This window comes from Acanthochromis polyacanthus, chromosome 17 (genome assembly GCF_021347895.1).
Source record: "Acanthochromis polyacanthus isolate Apoly-LR-REF ecotype Palm Island chromosome 17, KAUST_Apoly_ChrSc, whole genome shotgun sequence".
Lineage (NCBI taxonomy): Eukaryota > Metazoa > Chordata > Actinopteri > Pomacentridae > Acanthochromis > Acanthochromis polyacanthus.
Genome location: NC_067129.1, coordinates 8,955,238 through 8,975,536, shown reverse-complemented (window position 1 = coordinate 8,975,536; position 20,299 = coordinate 8,955,238). Strand labels below are relative to the sequence as shown.

Genomic DNA, 20,299 nt, shown 5'->3' with positions numbered 1-20,299 from the left:
CTGATAACAGGTGAAAGGTTGTGGCCACACCATGACATGATATAATGACATGATTCCCCCCTTGCCAAAGATCTGCTCCATCTGCATGTGGCATAGCAAACATCACATTATGGTATTTTGCTATTTTTACAAAAAGACCAAGTTAATCCAGCTTTTTAAAAATACTTTCAGAAGAGGAGAGAGGGCTGTACCGGGACAAGGCGTTCTGCTTTGTCCATCTGAGTGTTCAGGAGCTTCTGGCTGCTCTTCATGTCCATCAAACCTTCATCAGCTCTGGAATCAGCCTGCTGGAAGAAGAACACACAACATCCCATTCGACTGAACTCCTCCAAAGTTATTCAGTCGTTTTCTACTGGACAGCTGTGGACGAGGCCTTACAGAGACCAAACGGACACCCAGACTTGTTCCTGCGCTTCCTCCTGGATCCAACCGCTCAGAATCTCCTACGTGGTACCTTTGGTGGTGCCAGGTACTGAAATGAACAAGAAATTGAAGAAAACAGGGGCGGTCTAATAATTTTTTCCAAGACTGTAGTTATGAACTTGTCTCACTGCTCAGTTTCTGTGCATCCATAATACACATATTCCACACTTTAAGGTGTTATTTATTAAATTATTACTGAGTTGTGAATCTACTGTGTTTTTGGCATGCGTTTTTTTTTTCTTTAAATGAATTGCATATATTACTTTCAATTGTTATAGTAAGGAGAATGTTTTCCTTTTCAAGTCTTGGAACCTATTTTATTGGATTCCTTGACCCCAAAAATGTACACTTTGACACCAAATTTGCCATTCTAGTCATCACAGAAAAAAGATATGGGCCTCTAAAATATGGCCAAAATGTGGTCTCACGTGTCTCAGGATAAATTTATTTCTATGGCCCTAAGGTACTTCCATGCAAAGGAGACCTTTGCATCATGACTTGAAGTCAAAAGTCACTAAACCTCCCGACTATAATGAGGATTAAGCGGTGCATAGATAATGGATGGATGGACTTTTGTGCCTCTATTCTAACTAACTACACTTTTCAGGTGTTACTAAGTAAAACTATTTATGCCGTACTGTAAAAAGTAGCTGTCCCCTAGTGAAAATGTTGCTAGAGCAGAAGTATGTGTACATAAAATAATAAAAGCAAAACTTTATGGCACTGATCCAGGTTGCTTTCTCCTGACTAGATCCTTGCTTATGTTGTATCTACTCTCAGATGAACGTCGCTTTGGATAAAAGCATCTGCTAAATGAATTGTAGAAAATTCAGTGCATCAAACTGTTTCTACGTGGTCTTTTTTGGTTAGATTTGTAAACTATTTCCTACATGACTGTAACTAGCAGCTGATTTCATTGCAGATTAATGCACTCATTCTTTTCTTCAATAAATGACTAAATGACTTTTTGGCTTGTAAAAACACTGAATATAAGGCCTTTTTCTTAAACTGTTCTAGTTTTAAATCCTTGAGCTTTTCACTGCTGAACCTTGAATCATGTATGAATGATAGCAGCTACCTCTGGTTTTGTAAGTGCTGCTTTGTCATCTGTCCATTCAGCGTTCAGCCCCGTCAGCTTTTCTCTGTGCTGCCGTTGTGAAAAACAAAGGACCGCCGTCTCCTTTCTCTGAAACAATAACGGGGCTGAACGTGAGCAGCCGCAGCACCCAAACTGTTCATTCACTGGAGTCACCAAAGTAACTTTTTGGGTGGTTTTGCTTGTCTTATCAGGCCTAAACTGTGCACTTTTTACAGCCTCGAGGGATGCGGGTTGGGGATGGACCGGTTGCCATGGAAATGGACTCTCATCATTCAGCAGCTGGGCAGAAAACAAAGTGACCTCTGACTGCGGCTGAAACTGCTTCCAGCTGAGCGTCTGACTGACTTTTAATGTTGCTGGAGGGGTTGTGTGTATCTGTGTGGTGTTACAGTTGAATCAGAGACATGCCGAGGACCAAATCCTGTGAGTAGCTGTTTGTATTTTTATTGATTCAACAGTCTGATAGTGATCAGGGGTTATTTTATCAATCACAGCACCCTGTGTGTTTTTTCTAAGTGTATTGTATTGAAAATAATGATCTGTTTCTGAGGAGTTTGCCTTCAGTGAGGCGGTTTGTTTAACTGTTTTGGACGTTGTTTGTTCAGCCCATGGTGAGTTTCCAGACTCTGATCCAGAGGATTTATCAGAGGAGCTGACAGAGGAGGTGTGTGTGGAGTCAGAGCTGCAGGACGGACAGTAAGAACGGGAGGGAGGCATGTTCACAGCCTTTAAGCATAAATCTGCACAATTATTTATACTGTAAAAAAAAAAAAACTCAATTCATTTTTGTTTGTAATATGTTTCCCTTTTATACTACATATTTTAACATATTTTTGAATAATACTACAAAGACAGTTACAAAAATTTACAAGTCTAATGTAAAATAACACTATGTAACTGCGAATAGCCAGAACATTTAGATTTTAAATGAAACATTTTTAACATAAAAAGGCAGTTAAAATAATTTAACAAATATTTCCTGTTGATAAATTAAATTGCACTTTTAATTTCATGTGCAATACTACTATGTAATTACAGTTCATTTCCATGTTGTCAATAATTCAATTCAGTTTTATTTATGTAGCGCCAATTACAGTCAAATTGTCTCAAGAGGCTTTAGAGAACCCATATGCCTGAATAATATCATCATTCAGCATTTAAAAGTCAAAAACGTAAATGCAATCTCGTGTGACATCAAAGTTATAAAATGTGTTTTATGTTTGGAAATGATTTTTTAATGTGATTCATTTTAGGGGTTCAAGGTTCATCAGAGTTTTTTCAATCTATCCTGAGTAAGGCATGAATGTCTGTACAGCATTTCATGGGAGCTGATGAAAATGTTTCACTTAACCAAATCATAAATCTGAACCTTGTGGTGCCTGAAGGAACAGTCAGGGTATCATTCAAATCTGTAGAATTTGCTCTCTGTGAGGAATGTTTACATGAAATTTCACCGTAATCCACCCAATAGCAATAAGGATACTCCAGTGTGGAGCAAAGTGTTGAACTGATGGACTCCATGGAGCTTAGAGGCTTAAATTTAAACCTAAAGGTCACTTTCACTGCAGAGATTCCATGTATGAGACTGGAATGCAAGTTTAGAAAACAGAATAAAACTCTACATCTTTAAAAATCTCTTTCTGTACGTCTATTTGTGTTTTTTTATCTCAGGATGATGGAGGTTGAAGTGGGTCGTCACACCGTGTTGTTGGCACGTACCGATGGAAAATACAGCGCCATCGGTAACCAGTGCACACATTACGGAGCTCCACTGAGCAAAGGTATGAAAGCACAAGATGATGGTGTCATTTACTCACTTTTTGAAACAGACAGACAAAATGTTTTGTTATTTCAAAAGAGAAATGGATGCTGTCTGTACACATGAAACACAAAAAGTAAAAGTTCCATTGCAAATAATGCTGTCAAAGACTAGGATTTTACACAAAAACTAAACAGAGTGTAACATAAAGAATAAATATAAGAAAAGGGGGCAGAAAATAGGGATTAAACAGACTGAAATAGCTACCTTACATGTTCAGTGGTGTACAGTACATGGTGGTTACATAATACAATACATTAGTGGAAGTCGGATGAAAAGAGCAGCACAGTCCTCAAAAGTTCAGAGTTATAATTTGATATTTAAGATAGATATGATACAAAACATCATAGATAAAAAAAAAGAAAGAAGATATGTGCATGTTTTTTCCACAAAATATATATATGACTCTGTATAAATGCATTTCAGTACTTTAGTTGAGTCTGTGAGCAGAAAAGTGGCATTTAAACAAACTGGCTGTGACACCGATAAACTAATACTGACAGCTGAAGTAGTTTATTGATCACTTGTTACAGCCGCATTTTACACATCACAGAAACACACATAAAAACACCAGTATAGAAGAAAATGAGAAAAAAAAACCTAAAAAGTATATATAACAAATGAGCAAAAATAAAACTTGTATTTCTGCAGCAGTGGGTTTTACAGGGTTATTAGTTTGTCTTTATATTTGCCTGTTAGTATGTCGATGATAAGTGTGTCTCTATGTGTTCAGGAGTTCTTACTGGCCAAAGAGTGCGCTGTCCGTGGCACGGCTCCTGTTTTAACGTCCAAACTGGAGATCTGGAGGAGTTTCCCGGCATAGACTGTTTACCTTGTCACAAGGTACGAACCAGAGAGACAGACATTTAGCTCATGAGGACTGTTATTTTCATTTAGTTTTTTTCCCCCCCTCTTTTTCAGGTCAATATTCGAAACAGCAAAGTGTATGTGTCTGTAAATAAAAAGGTAAGAAAGTTATCTTTTCAGCTTCATGTTAAAGCTTCTCACTGCATCACTCCAGACAGTGATGCAATGTTTTGTATTCAAGGCAGCAAAGAGCATTTGTCTGTAAAATTTTCACTTTTGTAATGTAATCTGTTGCAAGTACATCTATGAATATTGTAGGTTGGATTTATTGTAGGTGACTAAAACATATTATTTATAGCATTTCATTTGTAAATATTGCCAGTTTTCCTTTTGATGAGCTTATATAATCACATGTTTGTACATAATTCAGTCTCTCAGGCAGCAAAAAAGAATAAAGAGTATGGGAACGGCAGAACCAGGAGTGACTCACACTGTGCTGCTGCTGGGAGGAGGTGAGTGTGGACCTACATCTGTGTCCTTCATTCGTCATTTAAAGCTGAAACAAAGGGACTGTAGCTTTACAAAAGCAATGATGCACTGATGACGAAGCCCAGAACAGACAAATCAGAGACTTCACACAAACACTCAATTAGTAAGTGACATTTTCCGTCGTGTCCCCCAAGAAAAAGTAAATTAACAGACATATTGATTTGTTCATCATTCATGAAATGACTAGAATGATACTGTTGAAGCCACATTTGAAGCAGAAATACTGAGAATTGTTGCTGTTTTACATTTAACATCGCTGTAAATTGAAAATGTGAGGGAAGTCTGGTGATTTCAGGTTAGTAGATATTGTGTGTTATCTTGATGAAATGAGGCGCTTCACTGGATTTGCACAGATGAGGATAACTATGCGGCGAATCTGCGTACATGTACACAGTCATATGCATGTACTGAATGTGTTTTTCAGTGTGTGCGATAATGTGTCAACTCTTTGGAAGTGCAGGAGCTGCATCACTGATCTGCGCTGAGATTCTGCGGCAGGAAAACTTCGGTGGAAGAATCATCATGGTGACCAGAGACGACCTTTTACCTTACGACAAAACCCGTCTGAGCAAGGTGCTGCAGTGGAAACAACATGATTAGAACACCAACAGGCTTAGTGATGAATATGCGTGTGTTTTCTGATTCTTTTCCATTACACGCCCCTGCTCCCATCTTCCAGGTAATGAATGTGGAGAGTGAAACCATCCTGCTGAGGAGGGCGGAGTTTTTCCAACAATATGACATTGAGGTGTGGCTCAAGAAAGAAGTGAGTACATGTGGCAGCATTTTATCCGTGACACTTTATGTTTTTCTTGATCTGCAGTCTTGTCTGCACAGACTTTGAGAGGTGAATTTCCCTCTAGAAAACACACTTATCTTGTCCTGGGTCTGTCTTCCTAAGTAAACAGTGAAAACACTGAGACCTGAGTGTGTACAGATTCATCCTGCTTCAGTGTTAAAGGTCAAACTGTGAATTCTCGCTGCGTTTACAGGCGCTTTCCATGGACACAGACATGAAGACAGTCACATTTAATGATGGTTCAGTGCAGAGCTACGACCATCTCCTCATCTCCACAGGCTGCAGGTAAACACAAAAACACACAGAAACATAATCTGTGCATCGAAGCATTTCAGTTGAAGCAAAGTCTTTTTGGGGCTAGAAGCAAACACTTTGGTCATGCCTCGGGTGTGTAAATGTTCACATCAGCAACAAGAAAACTACTCAGGGAGTGCAGTATGGCACTGTAGAAATGCAGCTTTTTTATTGAGAAATGCAGCATTTGCTCATTAATTATTGATGATCAGAAATCCTGACTTTGTGATATACTCTCAGTTTTGCCTTGAAAACCTGAATGCTTTGAATCAAGTAACAAAATATTTCATCTCTAACAGTCCTAAAATCTGTGATGCTTTCTTGTGCACGCTATAGCTTTAAATTTGGAGGCTCTTGAACAAAATCAATTAGCTCACCTAATTAACTTTAATCCTTTATTTCAAAAAGTTACGAACAGAAAAAAAAAACTTACATTTGAAATTTGTTTCAGGGGTTCTTGTGGCTAAGGGGCTCTGAGGAGATTCTTGGCTTAACTTCTGATAATATTCCATGATGCGCACCGAACAGTGTATATTTCTGTTGTCAGGGAATGAAAATGTGGACACATTCAACACATGGTGCTCATCTCCAGACAGCAAGAGGAAGAGCTCTTACTTTGTGAGGTTTCTCAGAGTTGCATAGAAGTATAAAAAAAACCATATCAATAAAGAAAACAGCTTGCGCAACATGTAGATACAGAAACATAAGTTGGCTTTTAGCAGCTGCACTATGAACCCCAAAATGTCTTGATACTAAGATGTTTGTAAACTTCATCTGAGTTTTCTTATGTGCAAATCTGAAGATGCTCTTAGAAATAATTGTAGATTAAGTTGCCACTGTCACTTCACAGCTCAAAGGTCCCGGGGTCTCTTTGAGTGGAGTTTACATGTTTTGTCTGTGTAGCATGGGGGGTTCTCCAGCTTCTTCCCAGAGTTCAAAAACATGCTGAGGTTAATTTTTTATTCTAAATTGTCTGTAGGTGTGAATGCGAGTGTCATTATCTGTCGTTCTATGTAGCTCTGTGATAGACTGGCTACCTGTCCAGGGTGTGAACTGCCTTCACCCTCAGTCAGCTGGGATAGACTCCAGCCCCTCATGGCCCTAATGAGCATTAAGCAGTGTATAGATGATAGATGGATGGATAAGATAATACAACCAATTTTCCTGATTGAAAAATTTCAGATTCTGATTAACTATTTTCTTTTAATTTATACACATTTAGCTGCACATTGTGTTTCCCCATCCTGGTTTTCCAGGATGGGGAAAGCAGGAAAGTCCAAGGGGCTGAAGCAGATGAGGGGTTCGCAGGGCTTGGTGTGGAGAACAAAAACCAAGAGGGGGGGAAAGAATCTGTGACAGCATGACAGTCTATGATCCAGCAGGGAGTGAATGAAAGCACGAAGCTTAAATAGGTGGAGGCGAGGTGGAGAACAGGTGAAAGGAGTGAACTAATTAGTGCAGCTGATGTGCATTACAGCAATCAGCAAAGTGCAGGCAGGTGAGTGAGACAAGGAGGCAGACAGACAGACGCAGAGACCAACAGACACAAACAGAGGGAGCCAGAGGGACAAGACAAGGAGAGAGAGACAACAGGAAGAGAGATGACAGGATGAGTGACAGAAATACAAAAGAGACCGATGAAAAAGACAGGAAGAAGAAGATAGAAGGAAGAAAAGAGAAAAAAGGAGAAAGAAGGGCAGGAGCTGGAACAGGGATCATAACATATTCATTGTATCTTAAACAGAGAAATTATAATATCACAATAGGTGACATTTATTCCAATAAACTTGAGGGAAGGTTTAAGTTTTATGAGTCTCAGAGTAACATCTGATTTAAGAAGCAGGTAAAACAGTTTTTAGTCTAGTGTAGTTACTTAAACTACTTTTATAGTAGTAGTAGTAGTATATAGTTTATAGACTTTCATAGTTGTGGCTGTTTACTGCACATCAGGCTTCACTTTTATACTGTCATAATATATGCGGTGATAAGTGTGTTTTCAATATATTGCTCAGCTTAGAGATAGGTTATTAACAAAGTCACTTTGCATTCAGTAGAGTCTTTATCAGGGTAACCACTGCGTTTCTACTGTGTATATGACAATAAAGTTCTTGAATCTTGAGTCCTCAGTACCATAAACAGTCAATGTTTAGAAATTTCTAATGCCACGAGTATGCAGAAATTTAAGTGTATTTGTATAAAATGCTCTAAGAAAGCTCTTCACCTGTAAGATGTATTGCTTTTGGGAAACTGGTACCAGAGAAATTCTCTTGAGTGCAACAATTTTGGTTACAGTTCAATCAGCTATGACCAGCAGAAGATGTGATAGCTGTAACTTTATCTAGAGAAAAGTGGTCACTGCTGCATCACTGCTGTACTGCACTGCATTACTTATTAACAGAGTCATTGTCCTCCAGAGCAAAGGGTCTGGATGTGCCGGGCATCAAGTTGGACAACGTCAAGATGCTGGAGACACCAGAGGATGCCCGACAAATCCACGCTGCCTGTCAGGGCAGCAACATCGTCCTCGTGGGAACCTCCTTTGTTGGTACTGTGCAAAACCTGCACATATTTTTACGTTTGTTTTGACTGAATATGTGCAGGAGGAAACAGACACAACAGAATCAAACCTGCTGCAATAATATTTGACTGTGAAGTGTAGATAAAACATAAAATTCAAAGTGTTATGGAAGCCCAAAACCTACAAAATAGATAATAGGTTATCAGATGACCTCAGAAACATGAAAATAAAATGTTTTATATTATTAAATTAAACTGCAATCTTATTTAAATACATAAAGCAAAGAAACATAAGATTTTATGCTTTTACTTTAACTCTCAGTGACTTCATGAAAGAAATTAAAACCAAATTTATTCCACCGCTTTAGTTTTGGCCTCACAAATTGAATCATATATCTGTTAAAGGCATTATGGAGGATGTTTTTTTCGTTTAATTTGTCTGATTCACATAAAATGAATATACTGACCTTTAGTGGACTTGTATGTACGGTCTCTAAAAGAATAAAAATAAATAAATAAATAACTGTGGACATGGCAGGACCTGAAAAACATCAGCCAATCAACGTGCTCAGACCGAGGCGTTAGCTTTGCTCCCTTTCCTGTCAATCAAAAATCTTCCGGCTCAGGCCCAGTTACGTAGATTACGTACGCCTTCGACTTATGTGTTTTCTGTATGTGTTGCTCTGGTATAGCTTCGTAGGTAGCTGGCGACTTGTTTTGCTCATCTTTTTTTACATAATGGCAGATAAAGATCCAGGGGTCCCAGCCGTAAAAGACAACTTCACGAGTCCTACGCAAGTTTCTGGAGGAGGGCGTTTCTTCGTAAATGTTAAGAGGGGGAAGGTTAGAGGGGGGTGAGGGAGAGGTTGTATGTGCGCATGCGCATGCTACGTTCAAAGTCGTTGGAAATTAAATCTCCTCTAATGCCTTTAATTATATATTCCCAATATGTCCTTAAGTTTATATGATCATATTCATGTGAATCCAGGGAAATTACTGGATGAAAAGCATACAAACTGTCTTCTGTATTCCTCATGATGACCCAATAGTTTTTGCACACCATTTGACGAACAATATCACTTAATGGTGTATTTAGTTGTAGTTTTGTCTGCCAACCTTTTTCTACATTTTGTCAGTTTTGGGGTTCCATACAGCCATACTTCTGATTTTTTTTTATCGACAGCACTAATATATTTTTTTCCAGGTATGGAGGTTGCATCTTATATGATAGGTAAAGCCTCCAGTATCACAGTAATCGGCAGCAGTGAGCTTCCGTATCAAAACACACTGGGCCGTGAAATCGGCAGAGTCACCATGATGGTAAGGGAGAGACAAACACAGAGAGTCCTGTATTGTATCATCACATCACTTCTCTTTTCAGCTCAGTGTCTAGTTGTTGAAACTCTGATGTTCCTGCAGATGCTGTCGGAGAAGGGCGTGAAGTTCTACATGAATGACAGTGTGACAGAGGTCAAAGGTGTGAATGGAAAGGTATCATAAACATCAGCACGACACTGAGAGTGAAATTTAGTTTGCAATAAGAAAATATAAATATTCACTGTCGTTCCTGCCCGTCGTGTCATCATCCTTTCCTTTTCCTCAAGGTGAAGGAGGTTGTGCTAAAAAGTGGGACAGTTATCCCAGCAGATGTTTTGATTGTTGGTGTTGGTAAGTGCAATGCAGATTTTTATCCATCTTTCCTCTCATTTCCCTCATTAGTCGTTGTACTGTGTGCCATCACTTTATATAAAACAGGAAATATCATTTAATAAATTTTGGAGAACCTCTACTAGCTTTTATAGAATTTTTGATCCAGAACGTTTATTTGAGCTTTATATATAAAACTGAGAAACGATCATCTTTCACTCTCACTGCAAAATATTTCTCCTCAAAGTAATTAAAAGTCTTAGTATGTTGATTTTTGATTCCCTGAGGAAATTTGCATTATTTTGCTGTGTCTCAAAGTCACATAGTTCAACATTTAACAAACAAAACCTATTCATTTTCAGATAGAGAGATGAGAAGTGAAGATATATTATACAGTCATCCACCTACCAGCACTTCTATTGCTTATTAATGAACAAACTATATCACATTTGGTTAATATGTGCAAAAATGACAGTGCAAAACAGTAATTTGCCCTTATATGAGGGTGCTATAGTGAACTATTTGAAGTGTAGGAATAGCTGCTTCCTGGAGTCTTTGCTAGCTGCTTACAAATAAGAAATAGTCTCAAAATGCTCGAGTTCGTGTACACATTAAAAGAAGGTATTGAAATTACTCCGTTTTACAAGTACTGGTAGGCAGATATTGTTATCTTTGGACTTAGTCACGTAATGGTTTACCCCTGTTTCCAGTCTTTGTGCTAAGCTAAGCTAAGCTAATCAGCAGCTGGCTGTAGCTTCATATTTAGTGGAGTGATGTTTGACTGCTGTCAGTCTTCTCTCCTGACTTTCCACCATACAGAGAATAAATATATTTCCCAAAATGTTTAGTTGTTGAATGTAACTAAGTACCCTACATGTATTTGAATATTGTACTGAAGTGCAAACTTGAGGTATTTTTACTAAAGAATAGTTTTGTTCTCTGAGGGAAAATGTTGTACCTTTCATTTCACTAGATATTTCTGACAACTTTCGTTTCTTTACAAGTTAAGATATTTGCATACAAAAGGCATAAAGATCAAATGAAATATCCCGCTTTGTTATAAATTAAATTACTCAAGTGTACAGTTGAAATAATTAGTCCAATGATCAATTTGTCACCTGACAAAAAAATCTGCAACCAGTTGAATAATTGTTAAGTAGCAGCTTTTCTGTCTAATTTTAGAATTTTTACAAGACAAAATCAAAAAACCTGCTTAACTGCATCTGTCTTTTTCCTCTCGTCCACCAGGCAGCATCCCAAACTCAGAGTTCCTACAAGGCACCAAAATACAGATGAATGCGAAAAACTTTGTTATTGTCGACAAGGTCAGCTAATAATGTTCTAATATTGTGCTTTTGTTTTAAACTTGTAACCACGAGTCCTACATTTTCTTTAAACTTGTGTTTAGTTCAAATGTTTTTTGGAGCCCACGGGCTTCCCTGCTGGGCTGAATGTGACTAAATGTAAACTTTCAGTGAGATCAGGGCTGTAGAGGCCATTCTATTGCAGGACTCCTTCTTGTTGTCACTGAGCGTAATTCTTGGATAAGAACAAAATGTGTTTGGTGCTGGTAAATAGACACACATAACATTAGGATTAATACACCCATATTAATCAGTGTATTCTGCACCTTTAATCATCAGTTTTCTGCCTGTTTTTTCCTCCTACAGTGCATGCGGACCAACGTCCCCGATGTGTTCAGTGGAGGAGACGTGGTCACCTTCCCACTGGCGATGGCCAACAACCAGCTGGTGACCATCGGACACTGGCAGATGGCACAAGCACACGGTAACGCAGAAACGACATAAATGCTTATGTTGGCTTCACAAAGAAAACTTTGTATGTGAGAGGGTTGGCAGGACTAATTTCCCACTAATTTTGGGTTAAATTTAAACTCCCTTAAAACTATAAAACACTGAATACTGACGCTGTTGTAGACTTCCATCACATTACAAACGGTGTTTTCTGATTTCTTGTCATTTGGTGTCACTGTTCAGCACTGATTGTTGCCATGGAAACACATGTGTGTGACATTTGTGTTTTTTGAAATATGAATAATATGTATTTAAATCTTCTGTTGTCATGATTTAGCCACAAAGATGACAGTGAGGCAGTGATTCTAGGTTGCCTTTATAGACGGCAATTTTCTTGTTATTTCTGACCATTAGATAAACACAATAGTCTCTCATGCTTAAGTAAATGAATAATTAACAAAATTGGCAAAAAGAATTGCTATTTTTAGTCTCAGTTCTTACCATTTTGGTACTGATGATGATCCTCTGTGCAGGAAACACTCTGTAATCAGTTGTATTTTCTTGTCAGTAGTTAAAATTTTATTCTAATCTTTTACAATGCACATTTTATTTTACCCCAAATCTGGACTTGAAAGGCATGTTATCTTTAAAAATGATCTTTTACACAAGGAAGAACTGTCAGATTGTAATGTGTGACATTGTTTTGTTTGGCCAAATCCAAGCTTACATTCTCCATATTTCATTTCCGTTACTCAATTCTAAGTGCTGCAATCCCCATAAAGAAAACATGTTAAACAATCAGGTTCTGTATGAAAAACAAAGATGATGTTATGAGATACACTCTACTAGTAAATACTATGCTAAACCCTCAGTATCCCTTATTCTTCTTAACATATTACATCTTAAATATCCAAAATACAGTTATCGTCTCTGGCTTCATTTGCAGTGAAACTTTTTTTTTTTTTTAATTGGTTTTCAGGGAGAACAGTAGCTCTGAACATACTGAACAAACAAAGTGAACTCAACTCAGTTCCTTACTACTGGACCGTCCTACTGGGGAAAACCATCCGATATACAGGTGAGCAAACACAAAACCTGTGCTCAGTAATTGCACGTATGCTAAACACCCCAATGATAGACCTCTGATGCTCCCGCTTCTTTAAATGTAACTTTTATTTTGGTCGTGTGCAGGCTACGGGGAGGGATACACTGATATTGTAATCAAAGGAAGCTTTGAGCAGAGGAAGTTCCTGGCTTTGTACATCAAGTAAGTCAAGAAGAACATCTGCTTCTGGAAACAATGAACACCTCAAAACTGAAAGACGTAACACCTATGTGAGTAATATCTAACTATATGTGTGTTATTGTATTTTTTCTTGTAGGAACGACGAGGTGATAGCAGCAGCGGGTCTAAACTACGATCCAGTCGTGTCTGCAGTAGCTGAGAGGCTCACAGCAAGAAAAGTCATCACAAAGAAAGAGGCTCAGTACGTAGAATGGTTCTGCTTGTTCCTACTTTGTTTCCATCTTTAGATTCTTTGATAACCTGAACAGCAGCCGGCTTCACAGACACGTAGACAGTTTTATTTACTCTGAATAAACCAAGAGGAAGCATCTGTAGCTGATACTGATGAATTTTAATTGACATAAATGATGAAGTCATATTTTTAGGCTAAACACCACATTTCCCTTAAACCCTGTCCCTTCTTGTCTCCTAGAGTTGGTGTTTCTTTTCTCCATGTTACAGATTCGCTCCGTGTCATTTTGTTCTTTCTTTTACTCCATTAAACAAAAGCACTCTAGAGAGATTGCATTTATGTCGTGCTCCTAAGCTTAAGAGTTTCTGTCCTTACTTTTAAGAATTACTTTTATGAAAGACAAACATACAGTAGATAGTATTATAAACATTTGTTTTGTCTCTGAAGAGCATGAGTTCATTATCTTTCACTGTGGAGGAGATTAAATACCTTTGTAATCAAACTGATAGGAAAGTTTTAGTCGATTCTGAAAACACCTCCATAACTAATTCCTGTTGTTAAAGTACCCATAAGTTAAATGTGAAAACAATTAATCTGTTGCCACTCAAATCTGCAGCTCCCCTCAGCTCTGCAGGACTTTATAGTGAATTTCAGCTCATTGCTTTGCTATTTTGGTTCCCTCTTACCATCTGAAAGTGTCATTTTTGCTCACAGCAGGCAGTGGTTTACAGTGAAGAAGCTCTAAGAACCCACTTTACAACACCTGCCAGGCACCAAACAGCGGATAGAGAAAGCTAACTACTGAACGCAGTGCAGCATTTAGCAGCTAAACAACCAGATGTTTCCTCCAGGAGTTGGTAGAGACCAAAAACTGAGCAAAATGAGACAATTGTACATCAATTGTCCTAACAATAATTGCAATGAATGACTTTTTATGTCTTTTTTATGCCTTTATTAATTTTAGATTAGTGGATTAGTGCCTTTGACTGACACCTTTTTATGGCAAATCCAGCACAATCCCTCCTGCAGGTTATTAAGGTCTCTAAAATGTGCCTACAGAGGTGCTGTGTGGTATTTAGGTTTGCAACCAGATCTGTGATGTTAATCTCAGTAGATGCTCATCAAATTGCAGCCTGTCAAAAATTAGAAGTTAAAATCTCAAGATGCCATTAAACAGATTAGAAAAAGAGAGCAAAACAGAAAAAAAAAACCTCTGGAAATAGTGACTGAAATATAACATTTCTCTTAGTTTCATACACAGTAGTGCAGACTGATTGTGGACAGCTTAAATAACTCGATTCACCAGATGTCTAGAAACATGACTCCAAATAAAGTCAAAATGTAATGCAATATACAAGAGGAACAAGCTGGTAATCAAATGCATTAAACGGTGTAAATCCACATAAGCTCATGTCTTTTCTCTTTCCTCTCCCTGACAGATCAGATGACCAGAGCTGGCAGCAGTTGTCCTGATCAACACTTTCCTCCACTTGTACATCATCTATACAGAGTTCACATGCAGCCTCAGAGTCCTTCCTCCGTCTCTGCACCGAGGACGAGGTCACCTGAATTCAACTGTTTCAATCAGAGGAGACACAGTGGAGGTTGTGTTTACAGCTCGGTGCAGAAGTATTGGATTTAAACTGTACGTCATGCAGTCGGTGTTCATGTGAGGGGGAGTCCACGTGTAAACAACAGATACCTCAAATGGATGCAGCTTTTGACACTTCTTTTTTTAATCTAATATGTGTCATTATTTCATTTTAACTTCATGGACTCGTGTCTCCAGGTGACAGTCCAGAGACATCACATTTAAGATGCCTCGCTGTGTCCTCTGATGTTAATATTACAAAGCTGCCTTTTACTTGGATGGGGCTGCTGGGGAAAAAAAAAACACAAGTGACCTTAATAGCCGACTGCAGCCGTGTTCGTGGTCCGGCTGGTGAGTCGGAGGGGAGGATTAGGAGAACAGAGGGGGGAGCGTTCAGCGCTTTGAAACAGAGGTGCTGAAACAGGCAACAGTGACAAAACACAGGCAACAAAAGGCCTTCGGCAAACAGCAAACAAAAGGAACCGTGACAAAACCTTCACAAAAGAAATGCTGTGTTTTTCTCTCTTCTCCCCCTCGGTCTCTCTGCTGGTGTATCGCTGTCTTTACTTCACACCTGGGCTTTCATTCTCCACATGTCACAGCATCCAGAGCTCTTCTAGGCCTGCAGCGATTCTCAGATCTGAGGTCTGAAGGCGCTGCTGGCTTTTTCTCTGTACTTTTGTTTTTTGTCAATTGTGACAACTATGATCTTGATATAATCCAAAGCAAAAATTCAACTGTATCTAAATTGAAATCAGCATTTTAAGTTAAATGTTTTCTCACCCTTTTTTTTAATATGGATCTGAATTATTGATTAAAAAAAATGTATCACAGTATGGACTGATGTTCTCACCAGGCAGCAACATTGGCATTAAAAAAACTGTGACATTCGAAAAATTTCATATAATCCAACAATATACATCACGATTATAACTCTCTCTCCACCTCCATACACTGCTATTTTTCAGTTTATTTCATTTTCCAAAAAAGAGACAAAACCACAAAATAAACAACTTTAAAAATTAATTTGACTTAGCATTTTTTTCTGATTTTCCACAGACATTGTCTTAATGTGACTACAATAAATATGCAGTAACTATGACAGCTGTAGTATGGACAAATATTTACCTTAGTATAATACACTTATTGCGTATAAATTGTTATTTTGAGATGAAACTATTATTACTTTTGGCTAACAGTGGGAATTGAACATCAGGAAAATCTATGTTCTTTACCGCACTAAAGCTCATAAACGAACTGCTTAAGATCACAGATAAGTAAAGACATACCTGACCCATTTTATTACACATTGGAGTTTGATTTTCAAAGTTAATTGCAAAACAATTTCCCTGTTTCTGTTCATTTTACTGGCAGAAAGCCGCGCTGACCGCCCTGTCTGTCCTGCATCCTCACAGCAATTCACAACATAAAATATATCCATCAAAAACAGCCTTAAGCCTTTATTTCCATCCATACACATTCCTACAGAAAAGAATTTGGCTTATTATGAATTCTTGAGGTACGAGAATTATACCTGTTCTCCTGGGGAACAAGTGGAAGATTCATCTCCTGAAGAAGAGGCTGAATTATCTTGTTAGCTTTGTTATCATCGCAAACAGAAACAACAGCGGTGAACTCGTCATTTAAACTTTTTTGTTATATTTGTTCAAGTATTAAAAAAGAAAATCTCAGGCTCAATACTTTTGTCTTTCTTTGCATTCATTCAGTGGGACTTTTCTGCCATCTATCGTCCACCAGTGGTAACATCACAGGAAGAACAGACAACAACAATCTGTCCCTCTGTGAAATCAGTCCAACAATTTAAGTTACAATATCTTTTTCTTCACTAATGTGGATCTGAAAAACATTTTTTCTATCATACTACATTTGGATATCTCAGCAGGTAGGTGGTAAGAGACAATGAAATTAAAACGTTCCCCCTTAAATATGATATTTACACGTCACTGAATCGTTTCCGTAGCTTTTAACTGCCTTATAAAAGCAAGCAAGAAAGAAATAATGACTCTGACATTTCACACATTGCTTCACAGGTCAACCAAGTGAGTAATTTGCTGAACAGACGGAGCTTTTACACCCATTTTATTTCTATGTTTTTACATTTAAACATCATAGTGCTGAAAAAAGTAATGTGACTCCCATCCAGTTAACCCTCACCGACCTCGCTGACAGATAAGAGTGGGCCTCAGAGGTGTTATCCTGATCGAGTTTCAGTCCTGAAAGATCAAATTTGGGTCTTTTTCTGTCAGCGTTACATAATTCAGCAACACAAGATAAGCTGTGCAAATCCTCTATTAAGTTTTTAACAGGCCTATTCAGCAGGAGGAGCTCCTGTCTTTGTGACAGACGTGGCACTGAGAGGACGTAGTTTGTACTTGACAGCGTTTCAGCCGGGAGCTTTAAAGGGTAATGAATTGGCAACAAGCTCAGCTCCTGTTCCATTTTCTCTTTGTATTTAACCGTGGCTGAATCTGTTTTAAACTAGGAACAAACATCAGTCTGAGCTCAGATGCAGCAGTGATGCAGCCTCCTGTTGTTCAGATTCAGACTTTTCCTCGTTGCTCTTGAGAAAAAGTCTGTCTCAAGGTGTCCTGGGTTTCTTTCAGCAGAGCCTCTCTGTGAGCAATGTAACGCTGCCTCCTGTTGGCCCTGTACTGCTCCAGCCTCTTGGCCTCGGCCTGGGGGTCCTGCAGGGCTCCTTCCCACCTCAGGCTCTCCCTGGCCTGAACGCTGAGCTCCGTCACGTATCCCTGCACCGGAGCTCCTCTGCCACTTTCTGGTGAATCCTTGAGGTGTTTCTTGCTCCTCCGATCGCCGCTGCCCAGACGTTCTCCGCTCTTCTTACTGGATGCTCTAAGTTTGGGAAGCTGGCCTTGAGACTGAGCAGGACTCTGAGGGGGCAGCAGGGACACCGGCGAGGTCTCAGGAGGCAAAGAACCAGGCTGAGGTTTCTCTGTAGGGAGGCAGCATGAACATGTTAGCCACTGCACAGTATCCAAACAAAGCTGAGGGTGTAGAGCGGGGGTGTCAAACTCATCTCAGTTCAGGTTCCACATTCAGCCCAGTTTGATCTCTAACGGGCCGGATCAGTAAAATCACAGCAAAATAACCTATAAATAACCACAACTCCAAATGCTTCCTTTAGTACATTCTGAAAATGTTCACATTTAAGGAATTATCTTTTTACAAACCAGAAATTTCTTCAGAAAAACAAGTTCAATTTCAAAAACATTATGCCTCACTTTATTGTTTACACATTACAATTTACAGATCACACAGTGTCTACAGAGGAACAAAACAGTCACAGGCATCTGGAACTGAATGATATAGTTATAACCAAAAGGACAAAAGTCAGACAAGAATAAGACAAAAAAAAATCACAAAAACAAGATAAAACAAGACAAAAATGAGGCAAAAGCGACAAAAAATGGACAAGCAACACAAGCGAGACAAAAAAAGACACAAATGACAAAAATGAGACAAAAAAGACACAAAATGACAAAAAATGAGCTTAAAAATCCAAACAAGACCAAACACAACATGACAAAAGTCAAACAAATACAATTTTAAAATCTGCAGTTGATGTCTTCTCAGTAATTTTTTACAATTTAAGAAGTCGTCCCACGGGCCGGATTGGACCCTCTGGAAGGCCGGTTTTGGCCCGCGGACCGCATGTTTGACACCCATGGGGTAGATTACTAATGCTCCCTTTGCTTGGTTTACGGTAATGAGCTGCAGTGAGGAGACTCAGGGGGCCTATTTTCTAATGACCTACTCAGCGCTGCAGGGAATCCTCCACCAGCACCACACGGTTCTTCTGCTGCTGCTCACACTGTGTACATTCTGTAGTTTGAGCTGGTACAGTGATGATACACGAGGCTCAGCTCAAACGGCTGTTTTTCCTCTTCTACATTCAGTCTGTGTGTCTTAAATTCATGCTAAGAGAGAGGTTTCTCATTAGATTCAGTTTGTATCAGAGTAGTGCCTGTGTTTGCTGGCAGCTTGTACTCCATCAGGAACATGGGCTGCTTCCAAAGGATATGACTTTAATGAAAAAAAAGGTGGCACAGTAATTTAATTTCCTTTACTGCAACAAAGCCTGCAGTAGCAAATCTATTTTTCAGTTCTTCATTGTTCTGCATTTTTCCAGATTCCAAGATGTTTTGACTTGATGGCTGAGTTTTGACACAATATATATTAATACATTTTTTCTTAGAAAAAAGGAATTTAAAGCTTTTAAGGGACTTAAAAGTACAATAATTCAGTTTTTATTAACCAGATTATTTTAATCTCAAATCTAAGGTTCTCAAATCTAATTAAATTAACCTTACCGACATGAAGAATTTTAAAATGAAAAGTATAATTTATTGATTTAGATAAACCTTTAAAGTTGTAAACATGGCTTTAGTGAGTTGTGTTAACATAATGATGATGGCAATAAATTAAATGCAATAGTGTCTGGAATTTAATCTGAACTACTTGATTTGAAGCAATATCCAAGTTGAAGTAAATTGATTTTAAATTCTTTTAAAAATGACTTGATTTATTAATTTTTCTCCACCATGAAATTAGGATTTCAAGTCCTTAAAAACCTAAAAACATGTGCTGATGCAACCAGTTCTGAAATAAATAGTAAATAACATTACTTTTGAAACTACTTTCTAATTCAGTGTTGTAAGTTGGTTCAACATCATTTTATTCAAAGTTGCCACAACTCAAAGAGACTGACGCAAAAAGTTCTGAGCAAGTGTCTTCCTTTTTTCAAAATAAAAGTAGATTTTCTTGTACTACTTGAAAAAAATTCACTGCTTTCATGCAAATTAAAAGCAGCATTTTTATTTGTAATATATATAATTTAACATCGTAGTGTTGCTACTTCAGTTCAGATACTAAAAAAGTTTATTTACCTGTATTTTCTGGCTCAGTGGTGGAAGCAGAGGTTTTCTTTCTCTTCTTCTTTTTCTTCTGTTTCTGGTCACACATCCTGGCTGGCTGAAGCAGTTTACAGTTTTTGTCCTCTGGCATGATGGTGTGTTGGCACACAGCGCAGATAAACAGGTTTGTTCAGGAGATGATTCCTCTCACTTGCTCACCGTAATAAAACAGAGACCTGGGAAACTTGGTTTACTCGCAGTCAGTGCGGCTGTGCAGCGACTATCTGCTGCTGTTGTCCTTCAGCCCGAGACCAACCGCTTCACTGGTCCTAGTTGAGAATAAATACGTTTGTAAATAACTCAAAAAGACTAAAAAAAAAATTAAAAAGCTGGATTCTACGTTGCTACTTCTGGTATTTCCTATTTGTTCCGGGGAAAAACGTTTCCACAATCACGCTACACGGTCGCGTTGCTCAGTGACGCGTCTCCATGGCAACAGGACACACCTTCTCAGAGAACAACGGTTGGTCGTTTAAAAAAATAAAAAAATATGTAGTTTTAAATAAAACTGTGTTCTTCATATAAATCCCATAAGTTAGACACATCTTTAAACATTTTTTTAAATTACTG

At 38.4% G+C, this 20,299-nt stretch overlaps 2 protein-coding genes across 2 annotated transcripts; one reads left to right on the top strand and one right to left on the bottom strand.

Annotated features, from left to right (window-relative positions):
- The first annotated feature begins 1,631 nt into the window (after window positions 1-1,631).
- aifm5 (apoptosis inducing factor mitochondria associated 5) lies at window positions 1,632-16,475 on the top strand. The gene is made up of 19 exons (XM_022206585.2): window positions 1,632-1,945; window positions 2,128-2,218; window positions 3,194-3,303; window positions 4,075-4,184; window positions 4,263-4,307; window positions 4,579-4,660; window positions 5,158-5,270; window positions 5,377-5,463; window positions 5,690-5,781; window positions 8,205-8,335; window positions 9,512-9,627; window positions 9,727-9,798; window positions 9,912-9,975; window positions 11,203-11,279; window positions 11,625-11,742; window positions 12,688-12,786; window positions 12,900-12,975; window positions 13,091-13,195; window positions 14,626-16,475. Exons 1-19 carry the CDS (start codon window positions 1,927-1,929, stop codon window positions 14,657-14,659), a joined length of 1,641 nt encoding a protein of 546 aa, XP_022062277.2. The 5' UTR covers window positions 1,632-1,926; the 3' UTR covers window positions 14,660-16,475.
- c17h17orf97 (chromosome 17 C17orf97 homolog) lies at window positions 16,214-20,144 on the bottom strand. The gene is made up of 2 exons (XM_022206586.2): window positions 19,703-20,144; window positions 16,214-17,748 (listed from the first exon to the last, which is right to left on the bottom strand). Exons 1-2 carry the CDS (start codon window positions 19,818-19,820, stop codon window positions 17,339-17,341), a joined length of 528 nt encoding a protein of 175 aa, XP_022062278.2. The 5' UTR covers window positions 19,821-20,144; the 3' UTR covers window positions 16,214-17,338.
- Window positions 20,145-20,299: the final 155 nt, after the last annotated feature.